This window comes from Dendrobates tinctorius, unplaced genomic scaffold, assembly GCF_039654945.1.
Source record: "Dendrobates tinctorius isolate UK_male_01 unplaced genomic scaffold, ASM3965494v1 ptg000062l, whole genome shotgun sequence".
Classification (NCBI taxonomy): domain Eukaryota; kingdom Metazoa; phylum Chordata; class Amphibia; order Anura; family Dendrobatidae; genus Dendrobates; species Dendrobates tinctorius.
In genome coordinates this window covers 23,728,674-23,751,017 of record NW_027361730.1, presented here as the reverse complement: position 1 = coordinate 23,751,017, position 22,344 = coordinate 23,728,674, and the positions used below count along the sequence as shown (strand labels likewise).

General features: G+C 43.0%; 1 protein-coding gene across 1 annotated transcript in view; it reads right to left on the bottom strand.

Annotated features, from left to right (window-relative positions):
* Positions 1-21,891, bottom strand: part of CA12 (carbonic anhydrase 12) — a 41,956-nt gene extending 20,065 nt beyond the window's left edge. Inside the window, exons 1-4 of the mRNA XM_073579389.1 lie at positions 21,706-21,891; positions 20,421-20,441; positions 3,957-4,136; positions 3,729-3,871 (exon numbers count right to left, since the gene is read on the bottom strand). Of these exons, the coding sequence (XP_073435490.1) occupies positions 3,729-3,871; positions 3,957-4,136; positions 20,421-20,441; positions 21,706-21,787 (426 nt within the window). The 5' untranslated portion in view covers positions 21,788-21,891. The remainder of the gene's footprint in view (positions 1-3,728; positions 3,872-3,956; positions 4,137-20,420; positions 20,442-21,705) is intronic.
* Between the last annotated feature and the right edge of the window lie 453 nt (positions 21,892-22,344).

Genomic DNA, 22,344 nt, shown 5'->3' with positions numbered 1-22,344 from the left:
AGGTTGCTCATTGTCGTTCAACCCGCCTCACTCTTCGCACATGGGTGAATCTTGGGAATGAATGATTGGTCTAGTACGGAGAATTCTTGACTCCATTCTTCTTCGAGAAGGAGCAGCGAGGCTTACCCACGAAAGTCTAATCATCTTCATGGCAAAAGCCGCAGCTATAATCAACCCAAGACCCTTGGTTCCAGTCCCTAGCGACCCCGAGGAACCCTTGTTATTGACTCCAGCTACTCTCCTCACCCAGAAAACAGAACTGTCCAGTTCCCCTCCAGGAGGATTCGACGCCAAGGACCTCTACAAGAGCCAATGGAGACAGGTACAAAGTCTTGAAAATACTTTCTAGGACAGGTGGCGCAAGCAATATTTGTCTACCCTGCAGCCACGGATGAAGTGGCAATCTACTAGGCCTAATCTGAGCATAGGAGACCTCATCCTTGTGAAAGACTGCCAAGTCCACCGGAACCAGTGGCCACTTGGTCTAGTTACTGCAACATTCCCGAGCAAGGATGGTAACGTCTGCAAAGTTGAACTAAGGATGACCAAAGGGAATGAACCTAGGACATTTTTCAGACCGGTCACTGAACTGGTCCTATTGTTGCCTTAAGAAAAAAAGGATAGTGACATCCGTTGATGCCAGACGGGGAGTGTTCTGTCTCTGACATCTAATTTGTAATCTCTGATTATCTGTTTGTTAATATTTGCAGTGTTTTGGCTCCCCTTTAGTGGCCAGAGCCACATTCACAGTCTTAGGCTGGTTTCACATTTGCGTTTTTTAGCGCTGGAAAAAAACGCTAACCTGCGCATGCGTTTTTTCCCCTATCTTTAACATGGGTGCGCATACTTGCGCGCTTGTAAGCGCATGTATGCGATTTTCATGCGCTGCGTTTTTTTGGGGTGTGCGATTGGATTTTCCAGACGCATCATGTTGCATTTTTTGGCCCTGCAAAAAAGCGCATGCGCACATATGCGCACGTTTTGCGCTAAAAAGGGCCATTATAGCCTATGGATGCGCATATGTGCGCACTGGCATGCTCATGTAAGCGTTTTTTTGCATATGCGTTTTTTTTTTTTAACCATGGAATTTAGGGGTTTGAGTTAGAGTTAGGGTTAGTTAAGGGGGTTTAGGGTTAGGGTTAGGGTCAGGGTCAGGGTTAGGGTTGGGTTTTGGGTCAGGGTTAGGGTTTAGTATGGTTTGGTTAAGGGTTAGGGTCAGGGTTAGGGTCAGGATTAGGGTTAAGTATGGTTTTGTTAAGGGTTAGGGTCAGGGTTAGGGTTAGGGTTAGGGTTAGGGTCAGGGTTAGGGTTAGGGTTAGGGTCAGGGTTAGGGTTAGGGTCAGGGTTAGGGTTAAGTATGGTTTTGTTAAGGATTAGGGTCAGGGTTAGGGTCAGGATTAGGGTTAAGTATGGTTTTGTTAAGGGTTAGGGTCAGGGTTAGGGTTAGGGTCAGGGTTAGGGTCAGGGTTAGGGTCAGGGTTAGGGTCAGGGTTAGGGTTAGTAAAGTCATGGTTTGGGTAGTGTGAGGGGCCACCTAAAAATGTTGGGAAAAAACGCAAACGCGGTAAAAACGCGCTAAAAACGCATACAAACGCATAAAAACGCTGCGTTTTTTTCATGCATGCTCATAAAAATGCTTGAAAAAAACGCAGCAGTTGTATGCTTATGTATGCGTTTTTTCAATGCGTTTTTTTGCGGGAAAAACGCGCTGCAAAAAAAAGCAAGTGTGAAACTAGCCTTATGTTGTTTTTTTCCATTCTTAATGTCTGAATCTGTTCCCTTCTTTTGCAAAGCATTATGGCAGCTTTCGTTCCACTTTCCTCCATTTTCCTTCAGCCTGTATCTGAGAAGGATCTCTCCCATTGCTTTCCCCTTGCGACTGCATAGCCGGTAGGTGTTTATGTTCTTTATAGCTAATTCCGGTCCTAATTTTAGCCTGGTTTAGTCAGTCCTGCTCCCTGGTCAGCTACTAGAGTGTAAATGTTCATTCACAATGTATGTCATGTATAATGTTTATATCTGTTGTACCCTGTACTGATTATGTGTATTATATTGTTTTCAGTTTCACCATCAAGTTCAATAAAAGCACAGACTCAACTACAGTCTCCTTTTTGGAACCCGGTATACAGTCATATGTAAAAGTTTGGGCACCCCTATTAATGTTAACCTTTTTTCTTTATAACAATTTTGGTTTTTGCAACAGGTATTTCAGTTTCATATATCTAATAACTGATGGACTCAGTTATATTTCTGGATTCAAATGAGGTTTATTGTACCAACAGAAAATGTGCAATCTGCATTTAAACAAAATTTGACCGGTGCAAAAGTATGGGCACCCTTATCATTTTCTTGATTTGAACACTCCTAACTACTTTTTACTGACTTCCTGAAGCACTAAATTGGTTTTGTAACCTCATTGAGCTTTGAACTTCATAGCCAGGTGTATCAAATCATGAGAAAAGGTATTTAAGGTGGCCACTTGCAAGTAGTTCTCCTATTTGATTCTCCTATGAAGAGTGGCATCATGGGCTCCTCAAAACAACTCTCAAATGATCTGAAAACAAAGATTATTCAACATAGCTTTTCAGGGGAAGGATACAAAAAGTTGTCTCAGAGATTTAACCAGTCAGTTTCCACTGTGAGGAACATAGTAAGGAAATGGAAGAACACAGGTACAGTTCTTGTTAAGCCCAGAAGTGGCAGGCCAAGAATAATATCAGAAAGGCAGAGAAGAAGAATGGTGAGAACAGTCAAGGACAATCCACAGACCACCTCCAAAGACCTGCAGCATCATCTTGCTGCAGATGGTGTCACTGTGCATTGGTCAACAATACAGCGCATGCATAATGCCTTTTTGTATGACCAAACAACTCAATCTTTGTTTCATCAGTCCACAGGACCTTCTTCCAAAATGTAACTGGCTTGTCCAAATGTGCTTTTGCATACCTCAGGCGACTCTGTTTGTGGCGTGCTTGCAGAAACGGCTTCTTTCGCATCACTCTCCCATACAGCTTCTCCTTGTGCAAAGTGCGCTGTATTGTTGACCGATGCACAGTGACACCATCTGCAGCAAGATGATGCTGCAGGTCTTTGGAGGTGGTCTGTGGATTGTCCTTGACTGTTCTCACCATTCTTCTTCTCTGCCTTTCTGATATTTTTCTTGGCCTGCCAGTTCTGGGCTTAACAAGAACTGTACCTGTGTTCTTCTATTTCCTTACTATGTTCCTCACAGTGGAAACTGACTGGTTAAATCTCTGAGACAACTTTTTGTATCCTTCCCCTGAAAAGCTATGTTGAATAATCTTTGTTTTCAGATCATTTGAGAGTTGTTTTGAGGAGCCCATGATGCCACTCTTCATAGGAGAATCAAATAGGAGAACTACTTTTTATGATAGGTTTTTCAGGTGGTTTCTGCTGCGGAATCTACCTGAAAAAGACATTTTGTGCACACATCCTTAGAGTGTGTTCACACAGGTTTTTCACATGGCTTCTAGAACAGATTCCGGCTCATTGCAATTGGAAAACATGCCAACAGTACACATGTACATGTACACGTTTTTTTTTCCAGGGTGAGAAAACAAAGGAGTGTGTCCATTTTTGTGAAAATTCTGCCTGATAAAAATCCTCTATGCGTGCAGTGGTAGTTTACCCCACTAGGTCCATCAGCCATCCTGCAACTGATTGAACAACTGTGTGACTGTAGAAAACTGCTGTGAAGTATAACTTACCTCTGCTGCAAACTTCTTGCCTCCAACACAATGTTCTGACCCTCCATGACCGGCTACGCTGCCCCAGTGAAAGTGAAGTTGCACAGCAATGTAGCGGAAAGGTGGGATGTCTATGTACATATTTGGAGGCAGGGACACGGACACTAAAATAAGAAGCAGATACTATAAGCATTTCACTGTTATGGGTATCCAGTTGCTACAAATGGTTAGAGGACTTCACCTCTGTACCTGTATGTCCATTGTTAGATATAACAAAGTGATCGTTGCTGGAAGCATTGTATCCGTACAACCAAATGGGCTTCAGGTTGGAATCATACTGCAGGATGCTGCCATGGAAGTCCAGAGGCGACTGGTAGACACCACCACAGAAGCTATATCTTGTTGCCCAGCTGTTCTCCCCCTCTTTGCCTGTAAAACAATTCAGAAATGTTAACAAGAACTTAGTTCCTTACTGTAATCGTCCTGCCATCTCCATTGTGATATAGTAAGGTCCATAACCTTCATTTATTATAGTGCTTTTGAAAAAAGCACTATATTGTAATCCGAACGCTGCTAACTTATTCTTCTTTTTCTGCTTCTTCTTCTTCTTCATAATAATAATAATAATATTATTCAGTTGATTTTCCGCAATTAATGCGGCCCGAACCACTACACGCACAGACTCCGTTGGTGTAATTTCGAAGCCAGCGTCTATGAGTGGTGTGCTAACTAATTTTCGTGTCGATCGGATTTGTAGTTTTTGCGCAATTTGCGTTTGAAAAAATATTTTCCTCAATGCATTTCAATGGGAAAATGTTGCCACAGAGAAAACGTGCCCTGAGGCGATTGAAATGGCAGTTAAGCTCATTGATATGTGCAGGCAGACCCAGTTACTATGTCAACACCTACGAACTATACATAACCTCTCCAGGACAGAGTTTCTGGCAGAATATCAGTTCTTAAAGCGAAACCCACAGCAGAAATGCAAATCTAGCTTCATCACATGACGCATGCCCCTGAGAGAGAATGTGCGCCAAAGTGAATTTAGAAGCCCAGTGAGCCAAACTGGCTCTTAAAGGGCCGGCGCACCGAAATGAGTCTTAAAGGGCCGGGGCGCCAAATCGAAAGCTGAGTGACCCCAGGCTCCAAATCTGAGGCTGAGCCACCCTGGCCTCCAAATCGGACCCAGAGGGGCCCCGCCCACCAAATCGGACCCAGAGGGGCCCCGCCCATCAAATCGGACCCAGAGTGGCCCCGCCCACCAAATCGGACCCAGAGGGGCCCAACCATAAAATTGGACCCAGAGGGGCCCCGGCCACAAAAATTGGACCCTGAGGGGCCCCACCCACAAAATCAGACCCTGAGGGGCCCCACCCACAAAATCGGACCCTGTGGGGCTCCGGTCACAAAATTGGACCCTGAGGGATCCCGGCCACCAATTCAAGCCCTGAGGAGCGCAGGCCACCGAATCGGATCCTGAGGGGCCCCACCCACCAAATCAGACCCTGAGGGGCCCCACAGGCCAAAGAGGCCCCTGAGAGGCACCCACAGTTAAAACGGATCATGAGTTGAAAGTCTTGCAGGGGCAGCAGGCAAGTCTCTCTTAAAGGGGCAGCCTGGGCACCATTTCAAAGCACTATCTGTACTTCCTTCAGGAAATACACATCTAGTTCTCATTGATGTTACTATTGGGAAGTTTTTGCTTTATCACTTAATACTGATTGAATGAATGAGAGAAGATATTGTACAACATACTAAGCACAGGGAGGGGGATCAATCTGTTACCATATTGATAAAAAAAACCATGATAAACCTATTCACCATGCCCAATTACTTCCCTGAGTTATTACAACGACTACTAAACCATACGTGGACACTACTAAATAAATAGGACACGGCTCTCGCTGTTGAAAATATAGGCAGACTATGAGTAGGATAAAAGAACTATTTCCTGGCTGGAAATAAATACTACTATTTGTTATGGATGGATAACAGTGAAGGAGTAAAATCTTTGAATTGCCCATGACAAAGGCCCCAGTGTCCTTCTCTAAGAGTCATTGTCAGCAAATGCTGAACACAAGGAATCCCTCTTTGTATGCGTAACTTTATATGCATGCTGCGGTTGCACAGAACAGGGGGGGGGGACTATACCTAGTAGCAAGATTTATATTTTGGTAAGTTGACACTATTTTTGCATACTTGTAAATTCAGGCATTTATATGATAAAATCTTCCCCCATTGAGGTTCACATTTTTACACACACACACACACACACACACACATACACGTTATTAGTTTATGTTTATCATTTAACAAGATACAAAGTGAATGAGCAGAAGAGAAAATGTTACGCCCGGTTCCGGTCCTGCTGCACATGGTCCTAGTCCCATACCTCCGCGGGGTCCCCATCGGGATTCCCGCTCTGTGCCAGCCTCGTGCCATCCTGCCGCAGCCTCTGCTCCTTCCCTCCCCTCTGCTCCTTGGCGCGCTGTCAGCAGGTCCCTGGGAAGAGTGCTTACGTTGTGCGCACGCGCGTGCTCCCGCTCTCTTAAAGAGACAGCGCGCATTATTGTCTTAATTATTTCACCGGTGTGTATCCCGGATCTCAGCATAAAAGTGCTGTATTTTCAAATGTCGGTCATCATGATTAAGGGAGCTTGGTCTCCAGAAACGCGTCAATCCAACCATGTGTAAGGTGTCATGCTGATGTTTTATCCTCTCTATGGTATGTGTTTGCAGTGAATAAAAAAAACTCTGCTTTTCACTACGCTGTTGAGCTGGACATTCTTCTTCATTTGGATTTCCTTTTTGTACCCTATAAATTAATGAAACTATAATAATAGTATACTTATGATTGATTACGATGTATGTTTAATGATATCCTTAGTCATCAGCGTTCCTCACATTGGAGGTATTTCCTTTTATGGTTTTTTGTTTGATTTTTGTTTCTATGAATTGCATATTTAATAAAATTGTATGTAATATTTTTAAAAAATATTTGTTTGTTCTTGTGCTTTTCTGATCACTTTGCTCTTGATGTAGAAAATTTAGTGAGAGATGATATTTAAAATTTTGGAAAGGTGCCAATAATTTTGTTCAGCTCAGTTTTGGGGTTTTGTGTGAAATGATGCCCAAATTTGCCTTTTTTTTTCTCTGCTTTTATGTTGTTCCAATACACACAAAGGAAACAAACATGGTGTATAACAAAACATGTTTAATTACAATAGTTTTCTGCGAGAAATACTTCATTTTCTGGAACAATTTCAAGAGTGCCAACACTTTTGTCCATGACTGTATGTATAAGAAATGAGCAGCTACTTCTCATGAAAACCCGCTTATTGCAGTTTGTTTGTAAATGATACATCGCATGATTGTGTAGTAGATGTAGAATTCAACTTATTTACATAACAGAAGTTTTACGCCATTTTCTCCAGGAATTGGAACATTGTAGCATAGTCTCCAGCCTGTCCATACCGATAGTTCTAGGTAAAAGTTACAACATGCTTCAAAGATAAATCTACTCTAAACCAGGTTACTAGAAAAGTCCAGCTGTAACAGGCTCTACCGATAATGCAGAGACATGCAAACCATCATCCAGATTAAGGCATGCTGGTAAACCTGACTAGACCTGAGGGCATGACCATGTGAATTTGGTTTCAAAGCAGAAACACAGAAACCAGACATAAATGGAAGATTAGCATCCAAATGCAAGTTTCACATCTCAATAGTCCTTTCTTCTCAGTCCAGCTTTCGTAAGTAGGCAATTCATTCTACTACCAGTTTGTGGAGGGTCTGGCTTTGGATCTGCTATAAAGGACTCCCGCTAATGTTACACCAGAGTAACTGTGGGTTTTTATTGCTATGTAAAACATTTTAGAGTTGCCACATCTATTTGGAAAGTGTGATCACTCACATGAAGGGGTGTTATTAGATGCTACATAAGGAAAGTCTCAGCCAAAATAGAATTAGCATACTTTGGGCTTCCTGTAATTCACATGTAATAGAAGATGTTTTCCTGCCTTAGTGTAAATTAACTAACAAAATTAGCCTAACAGCTACAAAACATACGTAAAGTTAAATTCCCACAATGGTGCGCCTTTTCCACTGAATGTTTTGGTAAGCCAAAATGCAGCATCTTAGGCTGCGTTCACACGTCGGTTTTTTTCGCGTTTTCGCGGTGGTTTTTAACACGCGATTTTGCCACGAATACGAAAAAAAAAAGCATTGCATGCAATCCTATGGGATTCCGCAATGCTGTACTAAATCTGCGGATTTTCCTGCGGCGGAATCGCATCGTGGAAAAATCCGCAGCATGCTCATTAATTTGTGGAATCGCGGCAATTCCACCCACAAAGGAATGCATTGTTCTGCTTACTTTCAGCATGTGGCTGTGCCCACCAGGCGAAAAGTAAGCAGAACATTTGCTGATGGTACCCACGGGCTGGAGGAGAGGAGACCTGTCCTCCGGGCTGTGGGTACCATATCCCTGTAAAAAAACAATTAAAATATAAAAATCGGGTTATATTCACCTTCCGATGTCCCACGCAGCGTCCCCATGCCTCCGCGATGCTCCGGCAGGTCCCGTTCCCAGTAATGCATTGCGGCAATGACCATTGCTGACGTCGCGGTCTCGCGATACTGTAGCGAGACCAAGACGTCAAACACTATGTTTGACAAGTGTGACCAACCTGTCAATCAGTTCTCCAAGCGATGCTACAGATCGCTTGGAAAACGCTAGCATCCCGCAAGCTAATTACGCTTGCAAATCGCTAGTTTTTCCGCCTGAAAATCACGGGAATTTAAAATACGATTTTCCCGCAGAATGGAATTTCGGAATTCTCGCGGTAACTTCCGTGGGATTTCCGCTACGTGTGAACCCAGCCTTACAGTTCCAGCAAAAGTTGATGGGATTTATACATAAACTGACCTGGGGGGCGCGATTCAAGTCACAACATGTCTACGCCTCTTACTGTAAATATACGTTTTATTTGCGGATTTTCTCCATAGACTTGAATGAGAATCTGCAGATAAAAATTATATGCGCTTTTATTGCATTTCCGCAAAGGAAATGGTATAAAAACAAAAACATATGTAATCTGCATGTGACTTTATCAAAAGTTGTCATAGTGGGTAAGAGGTAGCTGTAAATAGAAAAGGGTCATGGTTCTCCTAGAAAAGAAAATTACATTAATAAGGAAAAAGAGATACTATACGGTATCTGGAGGGAAGCTTCAATCTTCAAATATAATGTCTAAGTCCACATTCAGATATTGGTGTTTGATCACATACAGTATATAAAAAAGGTATGACTGTCATTAGTGATTTGTTCGGTGTCAGTTTTTACCATCAGTATTTCATCATGTTTTTATGCATAAATTTATAAAGCTTCCCCTATCCAATGCAATGTTAATCAAGGACCCATAGACTTGTATTGGTACTTTTCATCCGTAATGCCGGAAAAAAATTGATATGGCTCCTTGATTTTTGCAAGAACATACTGTCCACAAAGCCATGGAGATACCTGGTTAATCTGCAGGTTAACAGTGCTATTAACCTGCCCGGAACCCACACATAGCCGAACGTTGCGGGAAGAAAATTAACTTTATTCCCCGCCGGCAACGTTCTGGTTTCAGTCATGGGGGTGGCGCTGTCACAGGTTCAGTCACCGCTCTAAGTATACAGAGTGACCGCTGTAACTGGCCCTAATGCAGAGCCAGTGTCAGTCAGGGTCAGGGACGCCGTTACAGCCACCGCTCTGAATGTTCAAACCAATGACTAAACAGGCAACAGTACCATCCCCGTGACTGCAACCGGAACGCTGCCGGGGGGGAATAAAATTCATTTTCTCTCCGCAGCGTTCGGGTAAGTGCAAGTGCAGGGAAGAAGAATACCTGTTACAGAACATATTGAGGAGGGGACTTACACTTCCTTCTACATCAGTTTTCTGGTGTCAAAAAGTGGATTTGCATAGACATTTTGAAGGATTGCTCTCAGGAGTCAGATTCAAGATGGAATCCGCACACTTTTGCAAAATTTTGCAACTGTTTGCTGCCATTTTTCAACAACCTAGGTAGAGTTTAGCACTAGGGGGCGTTATCAGTCACTTTGTGACATTCACTTTGGCATAGCGGGTGCATATTTTATTTTCTAGCATAGAGGCAGCCCAATCATGCGTGCAATTTATTAGGAGGTGGGTGTCTCCTAGTAAGTTTCCACAGGCTTTTTGTTCATGACTGGCATATAAAACCCCACTGTTTTTTGCTGTTAATATATAAACCTGGAAGAGATGCATAACAGAAGTACGGTCTATGAGAGGAGTTACTGTATAACACGACAGCTATTCTCATCTATGACTACTTTTTATTACAGGACATAGGCATATTATATAGTGTATTGTAAAGCTGTCAGTTTTTCCATGAATTGAATTGCTTAGAATAGTGTAAATACTGGATTTAGGGCGTTTGGGGGAAAATGGGAACGTTTTTGTGACTTTTTTTAAATAAAAAAAAAATACTGCGGCCACATATTACACAAAAATGAAATTTAAAACACATTACAATGTGTTTCTTTTTTTTGCTTGTGATGTTTTGTGCTTTTTGGGGAATAAGATGCAGCATATTATAGGGATGGTATTTTTTTCTGATATTTTTCTTAGATGATTCTCTATAGGACTTGTAAAAAAATGCAGGTTAGGCTGGTTTCACATTAGCGCTTTTTAAGCGCATGCACGGCCGGGGGTAGCTCCGCCCCCGAGCCGGCTCTCTGCCCGGCGTGCCCGCCCCTTGCTTGTAGCGCCGCCTCCTAGCGCACAGCGGCGCCTGCGATCGGCGCACCCTATCTTTAGCATAGGGTGCGCAGATCGTGCGCAGGCCGTGCGCTAGTTGCGCTTTGACCTGCGCTGCGCACTTTTGACGGTGCGCCGAGCACGCCGAAATCCAAAAAGTTTGATTTTGGCGCGCACGGCGCACCGTCAAAAGTGCGCAGCGCAGGTCAAAGCGCAACTAGCGCACGGCCTGCGCACGATCTGCGCACCCTATGCTAAAGATAGGGTGCGCCGATCGCAGGCGCCGCTGTGCGCTAGGAGGCGGCGCTACAAGCAAGGGGCGGGCACGCCGGGCAGAGAGCCGGCTCGGGGGCGGAGCTACCCCCGGCCGTGCGTGCTCTTAAAAAGCGCTAATGTGAAACCAGCCTTATAAATGTAATGAATAAAGAAAAAAAAAATATCGAAAGACTTAGTGTAGAACATAGGAAGTAAATTGTTTTTATTAAAAAAAAAAAAAAGCTAAGTGGGTGAAGGACTTCTTAAAGGGCATTCTCAAGTTTGGAAATCATCGCTGGGGTTCCAACCTCTGGGACCTCCATCAATCTTGAGATCTGGGACTCTAAATGTGAATAGGCTGGTGGCTGATCACGCACTGACACTGGTTTCATTCTTAGGCCTCATACTCACTGGCGATAAAATCGGACGATTGCAATCCGATTTTTAATCGGATTGCACTCTGACCCATGTTAGTGAATGGGTGACATCTCACTTGCGATTTTTTTCTCAGCCAAAATCGGTCTGAGAAGAAAATAAAAAAAAAAACGCAGCATGCTGCGATTTGCAGCGATTGTTGACAATAGAAGTCAATGGGTGCGATTAAAAAAACGGACCATCCGTTTTCCATCCGTTTTTAATGGATACATCATCATTCTGTGGTATAGAACACTGTAAATGGTCCTGTAAATGACTGTAGAAAAAGAGTGGCTGGGAAAAAAAAAACGGATGAAAAACAGATGGAAAAATAAAAAAAAAATAAAAAATAGCATAGAAATTGCATGACACTGGCATAACACCCCACCCTTTTTTCCAGTCCAGAAATCAGACCGCTTTTTTTAATCGCCAATGGGTAGGAGGCCTTAGGGAGTGATGGAGATAATCAAGTGCTACAGATAGGAGAACTTCCAGATTTGAGAATTCCACTTTAAAGCTGAGTCACACATAGCGACTTACCAGCGATCCCGACAATGATCTCAACGTGTCAGGATCGCTGGTAAGTCGCTATGTTATCGCTGGTGAGCTGTCAAACAGACAGCTTCACCAGCGATTAGCACAGCAATGCCGCACGCGCGGCATCGCTGTGTTCGTTAGTGCTGATGCCATATTCATGTCAAAAATAGAATTAAAATAAAAAATATTGTTATTCTCACCTTCCGACGTCCCGCGCAGCATTCCCGCCTCTCTCCACGCTCCGGTCCCAGTAATCCTTTGCGAGAATGACCGCGATGACGTCCGTTCTCGCAGGATTTAAGGCAGCAATGTAATTTGATGGATGTAATGTAGAAACATTGAAGAAGACAATGATAGACGATTTCATTGTTAAAGCGCAGTAAACACGCTGACGCCACACTGATAGTAACAGGGCAGGTCTACAACATCCAGTTTAATATCTTTAACACATAGCAACAAGTTGTGCAGGAATATGTAATTATTATCCATTACTTCAATAATATTTGGAGACCCACTTGAAGAATCACTAGATGGCAAAGAGCAGCACATCCTCTTTACCCAAGTAGTGCTCCTACTCATATTTAAAAAGACATGAGAGAATGGATGGATCTGCAGAAAGTGATTTATACCAAGCCTTAAATGGCTATAACCTATGCTATTCGCTACACTAACAGTATTTTTTTGTGGCAATTTTAAGGAGCATTCTATATCAACCTCACAAAAAAGGTCCAATATAGCCTCATAAATGTATAGCCTTATCTATGACCCAGTACATCCTCATAGGTGGCCCAGTACATCCTCATAGATGGCCCAACATGGCCTCATAATATAGCTGTATTATGGCTTTATACTACTGAGATCTTGACAGCTCTAATTTGAACATGTGATTAAGCCCTTACTATTCCCAGACTCTACAAGAGAAATTAGAGAATGTGTATTAATAAATTAGGCAAACATATGATAGTCCCTGTTACCAGCAATCTGAACTCCATTGGTCACAAATGTTCATATGTAAAAGGTAATTATCTTTTGAGATCAGATTTGATAAAGGTAAGAAAATGAAGTTGATTGGTATGCAATCTGTACTTCTTTATTACTTAAAAGGGTTTCCCAGAAGCATTTTATTTTTTTTTACTATGGGCCTAAAAACTGGTGGGCAGATAGTTGCTAACTACCTGCTTGTTCCACCCAGCACCAACTCAACGTGGTAATGGACTGCTCTTGCTGGCGATTCTGCTGCTCATGTTAACAGAGGAGCTCTTCTTCTCCCGGGCTGCTCTGTTGATGGGGCGTGATTGCTGACGTTATGCTGATTGACAGCTACTTGCAGTGGGGAGCTGGCTGCCAATCAGCATGACATTGGCAGTCACGTCAGTCTACATGACGTTAGCGGATTACCAGCAACAGCGGGCTGTGACAACTCTGAGCCGACAGAGGTCGACGGCAAGCAGAACAGGCAGGAAGTTAACAACCACCTGCCTATTAGTTCTTAGTTCCATGGTAAAAAAAATAATAATTTCGTCCCAGATAACCCCTTTAGAGGGTTAATACAGACCAAATGAAAAGCCGGATTACTTACCGGTAATGCTCTTTTAATGAGTCCACGACAGCACCCACTGGAGGTATCGGATCCACCCCATTTGGAACAGGAAACCCTACAGGAAAGATAAAAGGGGCGGTCCGCCTTTCCTCCTCAGTTTTGCATTTCAGAGTACCAGGAGGACCTCCAAGGATTAGGCAATGTCTTGTACTTGTAACTTTACATATCCAACTTTAGCAGATATACTTTTAATATTGATATTTCTAGCAGGGAGGGAAGTGAGCGGGTGCTGTCGTGGACTCATTAAAAGAGCATTACCGGTAAGTAATCCGGCTTTTTACCCTTCGCCACGACAGCACCCACTGGAGAGATTCCAGAGACCATCACCTGGGTGGGACCACCGTGCTAAGGACAGTCCTGCCAAAGCTTAGGTCAGAAGTAGACGAAAGGTCAAGTCTATAGTGTCTATAGAAGGTAGAAGGGGATGACCAAATTGCCGCCTTACATATGGTTTCAATTGGAACGTCTCCCCTCTCCGCCCAGGAGGCCGCCATTGCTCTGGTGGAATGTGCTCTGATGTCTTCCGGAGGTTCTTCCTTTTTTGCAGAGTAGGCTAAACGAATGGCATCCCTGATCCATCGGGAAATGGTGCTCTTTGTGACTCCATACCCTTTTTTACAGTCCTGAAAAGAAATGAAGAGAGCCCTACACTGCCCCCAGCTCTCGGACCTTTCAATATACTTTAGGACAGTTCTTCTGACGTCCAAAGTGTGGAATTTCTGCTCTTCCGGAGTGGAGGGATCTTCAAAGAAGGTTGGGAGGAGTATCTCCTGAGACCTATGGTACTTTGTTGATACCTTAGGCAGGTATGAGGGGTCTGGCTTTAATATTAATCTATCCCGGTATACCTGCAAAAAGGGTGGATCTATGGACAGGGCCTGGATATCACCCACTCTCCTAGCGGATGTCAGTGCTACCAAGAGGGCCGTCTTAAATGATAAATATTTAAGGGATATCGTATCTATCGGTTCAAAAGGTTCTTCTGTCAGGGCGTCTAACACCAAGTTTAAGTCCCATGTAGGGATTGTAGGTATGTGAACCGGAGTTATTCTTTCACATGCTGTAATGAATCGTGATATCCACTCATTCCCTGCTATATTATGGCCATACAGCGCCCCCAACGCAGACACCTGTACTTTCAGTGTGTTTACTGACAAGCCCAATTCCTTCCCTTTTTGTAGGAATTCTAAGATAGGAACTATCGGGACTTCTGCTGTATGAGATGCTGTATGAAACTGTAGGAATTTCTTCCATATTATTTTATAAATTTGGGTTGTGGACTGCTTCCTGCTCTGTAGGAACGTAGTAATGAATGATTCCGAAAAACCTCTTGATCTTAATAGGTGCCTTTCAAGTTCCACGCCGTCAAGTGTAAGTTGTCCACTTGAGGGTGGAAGAAAGGGCCTTGGGAGAGTAGGTTGGGGTTTGAGGGAAGAACCCAAGGATCTGTCACTGACATAATTCGTAGCCACGAGAACCACGGTCTCTTGGGCCAGAATGGTGCTATCAGGATTACTCTCGCCTTTTCCTCTCTGATTTTCCGAATCACTTGTGGTAGGAGAATCAATGGAGGGAAGGCGTATGCCAGCTTGAATTTCCATGAGGCCTGGAGGGCATCCAGTATGTCTGCGTGATCTGCTGGAGACAGGGAAGCAAAGGTCTTTGTTTGTCTGTTCTCCCTTGTGGTGAAGAGGTCCACTTGAGGATGCCCCCATAGAGCTACTATGTCCTGGAAGATTTGGCGATTGAGGCACCACTCCCCTTGCCGAAGTGTGTGTCGGCTTAAGAAATCTGCTTCTTGGTTGTCCTCTCCTCTGATATGAAGAGCTGAGAGGGACAACAAATTGCTTTCGGCTAAGCTTAAGATTCTTGCCGCAGAAGACATCAGAGTCTCTGATCGAGTACCTCCTTGTCTGTTTATGTAGGCCACTGTGGTGGAGTTGTCCGACAGGATCCTGACATGTTTCTGTTGGAGCTGTGGAAGGAAATGATGTAGAGCATAGTATACTGCTGTCAGTTCTTTTAAATTAGACGAGTATTCTCTTTCCTCTCTATTCCATCTTCCTTGACAAAAGCTATTCCCCATATGGGCTCCCCAACCTTGGGGGCTAGCGTCGGTGGTTAGGATACCAGATGGTACTATGACCCATGGGACTCCTGAGGATAGATGGTCATCATCTAACCACTAGAGTTGAGCGACTTTGGTCGGATCGGGTTTCGTGAAACCCGAATGAAACAAAATAAGTTTCAGATGAAACTCGTCCGACTAGAGCAAAGCAAAGTCGGAGTTTCGTCCGAAACCCGACCCCAATGCAAGTCAATGGGAAATAAAAGTCGGACGAAACTCCGACTTTTTTTTGCTCTAGTCGGACGAGTTTCATCTGAAACTTATTTTGTTTCATTCGGGTTTCACGAAACCCGATCCGACCAAAGTCGCTCAACTCTACTAACCACCATTCCAGAGAAGTCAAGACCTCCTGAGTTAGAGTTATCTTGCTCTCGAGGTGACCACCATGTCGCCTCTCCTCCTGGAGGATCTGATGCTGAAGTGTGCGGACATGATAATGGGCCCATCGGACTGCAGGGGCACAGGAATCTAGCGACCCCAATAGCGACATGGCCCCTCTCAGAGACATGCGTGGTCTATCTATGGCTGCCTCTACTTTCTCTTTTGTTAGTGCAATCTTTACCTGAGGAAGTAGACATTTCTGGGTTATGGAGTTCAATTGGAACCCCAAAAACATCTGGAGGGATTGCGGAACGAGCCTGGACTTCTGTATATTGATGATCCAGCCTAGGTCCTGCAAAGATGAGATTGCATCAGCCACTCGTTCGGTACATTGGGTATCTGAGTTCCCGATTATTAGGAAGTCGTCTAAGTAAGGTACGATTAAAGTATCTTTTTGACGAAGATAGGCCATCACCTCTGCCATCACATTGGTGAAGATTCTTGGCGCTGTAGAGAGGCCAAAAGGCATGGCTGTGTACTGAAAATGACGGACCTTGCCATCGAACACCACTGCGACCCTTAGATATTTTTGGTATCTATTATGGACAGGAAGATGATAGTAAGCATCTTTTAAGTCAATCCCCGCCATCACACAATTTGGAAAGAGAAGCTTTATGGTGGATCTGATTGATTCCATCTTAAACTTATAATTTTTTATAAACGTATTAAGCTTCCTTAAATTAATAATTGTTCTAAACGTACCATCTGGTTCGGAAATTAAAAATAAAGGAGAGTAGAAGCCTCTACCTTCCTGTCCCTCTGGGACCTCCACTAAAACCCCCTTGCATAGTAGGCTCCTAATTTCTTCTTCGAGGGCCTTTTGTTGGGCCATAGAGTTAAGGCGGGTTAGGATAAAGAAATCATAAGGGTTTTGAAGGAATTCTATTTTCATTCCTTCTTTAATAATACCCAAGATCCATGGGTTTGAGGATATTTGTTCCCATTTTGGATAAAAGAAACGTAATCTACCCCCTACAGGTGGGTCTGATTTTTTTAATTTCTATTTTCCCTTCGGAATGTTGGACCCCTGAACATGGTACCCTTTTGTTTCTCTTCTTTTGCGGCCCATCTATTTGATCTTTCCGTTTGCCTCCTTCTTCCAAACGGTCGCCTCTTAAAGGTTCTCCTATAGAAAGGGATAGAAGGGTCAGGGAGGGCCGACTTCCTCTCCTTTGCTTTGGCGAGTATACTGTCTAACTCTTTCCCGAAGAGAAACTCACCCTCGCATGGGGTTGCACAAATCTTAGCCTTTGATTGCGCGTCCCCCTTCCAGCTCTTCATCCACAACGCCCTTCTGGCGTTGTTCACAAGAGCTGCTGATCTTGCTGCCAGCCGTAGAGTGTCCGCCGACGCATCAGCCATAAAGGCAGCTGCCCCTCTAATTAATGGGATAGCGGCCCGTAATTTTTCCCTGGACACCTTTTGCTCGATTTGTTGATCCAGCTGGCCCAACCACACGAGCATAGATCTAGTGGTGCATGTGCTGGCTACCGCTGGCTTAAAAATACCCGTGGTAGATTCCCAAGACCTCTTCAATGATGATTCTGCCTTGCGGTCTAACGGGTCTGCCAACAAGCCTGCGTCCTCTACTGGAATAGCCGATTGTTTCGAGGTAGAGGATATAACGGCATCCACTTTTGGCACTTTGGTCCATTTTAATAGCTCCTCATCGCTAAATGGATACTTTCTTTTTGAGGCTGATGGGAGAAAATTTCTTTGGTCGTGTTTTTCCCATTCCCTTTTTATTAGGGCCTTAATTGCCGGTATTACCGGGAACGCTCTCCTTTTCTTTTCCGCCAATCCCGCAAACATTATGTCTTGTGCGGTTTGGGCACCCCTTGGTTCCTCACACCCCATAGTGCTTCTCACCGATTTGACTAGGTTGTCCACACTATCCAGGGGGAAACATGACCGTCCCTCCATGTCTGATGACGACGAGGATGTGAGTGAGGAGTCAGAGATTAACCCCCCTTCTTCCTCTGACTCTGAGCTGAGGGTTAACTGCTTTTTGCTGCCAGTCTCTGAAGGAGTTTTGGCACGGTTAATAGCCTGTATCTCCTCCCTGATTATTGCTCTAATGTCTTTTGTCGACAATGCGGCCCCTTGCTTTGTCTCTCTGGTGCACAGCTTACAGAGCTTCTTAGCTCTCTATGCACCGCCACCCCTGCTGTGCGCTTTTTATTTCAAAAGAAAAACCTTTTTTTTTTTTTTTTTTCCTGCGCCACTGGCGCTCTTACCACTCCCAGTAGTGGTGCGTCCCGGTGCCTACCGGCGCTCTCCTGGGTGAGACGGGGCGGCCCTCCCCGGACCCCGTCATCACCCTTCGTTCACCAGACGAGGGGGGAGCCGTCTAGCGGAATCTCCCCCGACGCTGCCTCCGGACCGCAGCCCCTGCCGTTCACATGGAGACTGTACAGGCGGCATGCCTGGCCCAGGTATTCTTTCCTGAAGGATATCGTGGCTCCGTTTGGAACAGGAAACCAAAACTGAGGAGGAAAGGCGGACCGCCCCTTTTATCTTTCCTGTAGGGTTTCCTGTTCCAAATGGGGCGGATCCGATACCTCCAGTGGGTGCTGTCGTGGCGAAGGGTAAAACAAACCGTGTGATATAAAACGTATATTCAGCTGTGTTGCCATTTTGTGCAGGGACTAGTGTCAAACAATTGTTGGCTAATCATACTAACACTGGATAAGTGCATGGTCATGTTTTATAGGAGTGGATATTATTAGCCAGCTTTCTCTAGATCCAAATCCTTCCCGTTCCCGTATTGGATACTGACCCAAAGGTTGTACAATGGAAAAGACACCGTCATAAAGACAAAACAAACAATTGTGGTATTAGTTAAAAGTCTTGTGATCACTTTTGCAAGAGAATAATTTCACATTTCATTGTACTTTGCTGCCACTTAAGCCTCTATAAAGTACAAGGTGCCCATAAACGTCTGCTAAGAAGTTAGATATATTACCAAATGGTCTAAAAATAATGGCCACCTAGAGTCTAACGGATCCAGCATCAATTAAAAGCATTTCCAAATATAAGGTATGTTTTTTATATGGATGTAATTAACAACCTTGTGTAAATACAACAGAAGATTTAAGAGGCCTTAAGTGCCATTGTCATTACTATAGATTGAGTCATGTTTCACCCTTTTTGGCCAAACATCAAAATGCAAAAAGCCCATAGTTTGGACAAGACTTCTGCGGGACACCGCACTGTTTACCTGTACCAGGTGTCAGCAGCCTGAGACACTCTAGCTGTTGTGAAGCTACAACCCTCAGGATGCTTTGATTTGTGTATGCAGAATACAGTGAAAGTGACCATGAGAGGAGTTCCTAATATATATTAGAGTCAAAATTAGGAACCAACCAAAATACAATTAGTAGATAAAACTATTTGCTATCATTTGTGCCACTGTTAGGCTTTGTGCACACGTTGAGTAAAATTTCTGCACCATTACTACATTTCTTGGCACGAAAAACGCAGCTGCAAAAAAAGCCCGATTTTTCCGCAGCATGTGCACAGCGTTTTTTGTTTTAGCTTCACTTTAATGGTACTGTACAGCGCAGCAAATTCTGCTGTGGATCCTCAGGACCAAATCCGCTGCGGATCCACAGTAGAATCCCCAACATGTGCATGACACGTCAGGTTTCTCATTCACTTTGATGACATCAGGTTTTGCTTCAAGTTTTGTTAACAAATCTACACAGAAAAACAAAAATAAAAATGCAGCCAAAATGCAACGTGTGAAAACAGTCTTACCCTGCAGTATTTTAGATTTTGCATCAAAATTTATAAAGCAAAAGAAGGAGTGTGGGGGGACATGAAAAAGAAAAACTATAATGCAAAAATGTATATCCATGCCATATCTTTAACCTATTCCTGGCTTTAAAGCTTGAAAAAAAAAGCAATTTACGAAATTATGCCGAAGGGAACCTGCTAATGGCCTTCTTCATACAATGTCACCACTTACATGGCCCTACAAACACCACAAGAGATCTTCTCCAACCAAATGTATGAGGAACGTGTCTGGAGCGCTCGGTCATGCACTGTTTTTTTTTAAAAATTTGGCAAAGCTGGCGAGAACTAACAAAAAATATATAATTTTGTAACATTTCCAGAGTTTTTTTAAGACAGAATTCTGGTGAAAACAGTTTGATGAATCGGTCCTTTTGCTTTTCAATTTATACTATAGGCTGCAGCATTTTGGTCTAAAAGAAATTAAGACTATGAAAAACCGCAGCAACAATCTTCGTGTGAGTTCAGCCTTTCACAGGGGGCACAAAAAAAAAAAAAAAAAAAAAAAAGACACCGCTACACAAAGCTGGCGTATTACAATTGTTCAAAAAGAAGCACTGCCATCGAGGTTTTTTTTTATTAAATGTGTGTATTATATGTAGTGTAGTGTCACATATACGTGTATTCATATACCCTCCTACCGCAGCGGACACTGGAGAAGAGCGGGGAGTATATTAATACACTTACACTACATGCACTTAATAAAAATATATAGATGGGAGTGCCTGTTTAACTTTTATATTCTGAAAAAGAAACCAAATTAAGTATTTTTCTGATGTAATATTACAACCGCTACAATCACGCCAGGTTGGAACTTACCAGTATATGACCAACTGTGTCCTGCAAAGAAAAGAGAGCTCGTTACTTTTTGTAATCTCATCAGATTTGCACACTACAAGGAAATGCACAATTTCTCTTCGCTGAACACAGAATGATACTTCTGGCTGAGCTATTTGCACTATTCAGTGCTGTTACATTACAATCCCTAACAATTACTTTTATGGCCGTGCCACTGACTAGAATTGCATCTGTCAGGTTTCTGTCACGTTGTCAGTTTGCACTTTTTTTCCCCCTTGGAAATATGATGAAATCTGTGATGGAGACTGTAACCAATTTTTCATTTCAAGATATTGTTCTTCACTGCCACGACTTGGGATTCAAGAAAATTTAGAGTAAATCTACATTCACACACTTGTGCTGTCCGAGAAAAAAAACCCAACAGCACATGGATTCAGCGTTTCATTGTTCCAAACACACATCAGCTTTATAAACGGATTGTCTGGTCCGTGAGACCCAGATCATGTCCTGCAGATCAGACTCGGCCATTAAAGTGTATTTGGATCAGTATAAAAACACAGAAGATCTACTTTATCCTTCCATGTTCCATCGTTTTTCATTCATTTTTCACCGATCCACTGTTAAGAGTCAATGGATAAAAGTTCAGACAGTTTATACCGCCTTTGGTTTTTAAAACCCAGATGTAGCACAAAGGCAATGCAGATGACACAAGAGAAAAGTGGTCACAGATCAAAAATAAAGTCACAAAGACATAAAAAATAGACATGGATGTATGAATGCAACCTGATCAATAATTTTAGAGCTCTGTTATATCGAAATGTGATTTCAGCAGTTAAAAAAAAAAAAACTCAGAATTTGACGTTCAAGGCATTTTTTTAACACATATTGAATGTGTATTTTTCTGTCTTATTTCAGTTTTATACTGAATCATATAGAGAAGGCGTCAGGGAAAGCAATATACCCAGATTATAACTATTGATCTTAAGGTAATATACCAAAGCATTTTTCTTTTGTTGCATTTTCCATTTTAACTATGAACTTGTAAGTAATAGCCACAACTTTTTATATTTAAAAAGAAGCAAAATTCTGTGTGTGAATCCAATTTTACATAGTACTACTACTAATCTCATCATATTTAGTAGTAATTATATAGCACCTTGTAATTTGTTCTACATGCATAACATTGCTGTGTTCTAACATTAGCAAATTTTTTTTTGCCAAGCAAATTTAAAAAAAACGAAACACATACACAACTTCATTCTCTTAAAGCCATAAATAAATCTAGATTAGTAGTGATATGCCTTACCTTCAGAAGCAGCCGGTGTAGCAGGCAGGACCAGTAAGAAGAGCAGTCTGTACATGTGGGCCAGTGTCAGTAGTGGGGCCATTGATTCCCTCTGTTCTGTGCACAATAACCTCTCAGTTTCATACCAGTGACTCTGCTGTCAGGCTCAGCCCAGAGTCCTTCCTCCCCAATAACACAGCACAGCTTGTTACCTGGCACAGCCTTGGACTCCTCCTTCCTTCCTACCTCCTCTACATCTCTAAATGATCGCACCTGAGAGACGCTGAACTTTACAACCTAGACATTGTTCTGTATTGATGAATGTTTATAGGAACGGTGAGAAAGAAAATGGCCATTCATCAAGTAAAAAGTCATCTGTACAGTAAAAAGTTCAAAGTCCATCGCATATGGCAACATATAGACCGCTGGCGCTGACACGGTCAGACGTCTTACCTCTGCCATTGATTAAAAATTAATTGAACGATTGACGTAAAAAAAATGTTTGTTTTGTTGTAATATGACTTTCATCATCAAAATTAATAGGAAAGAAATGTAAAAACTGATCCAAGTGTCTATAGACCTTAGCGAATATAAGGACCACTCTTAACAGCACTTAATACATTAGGAAATATTTGGACAGTGACACAAGTTTCGCCATTT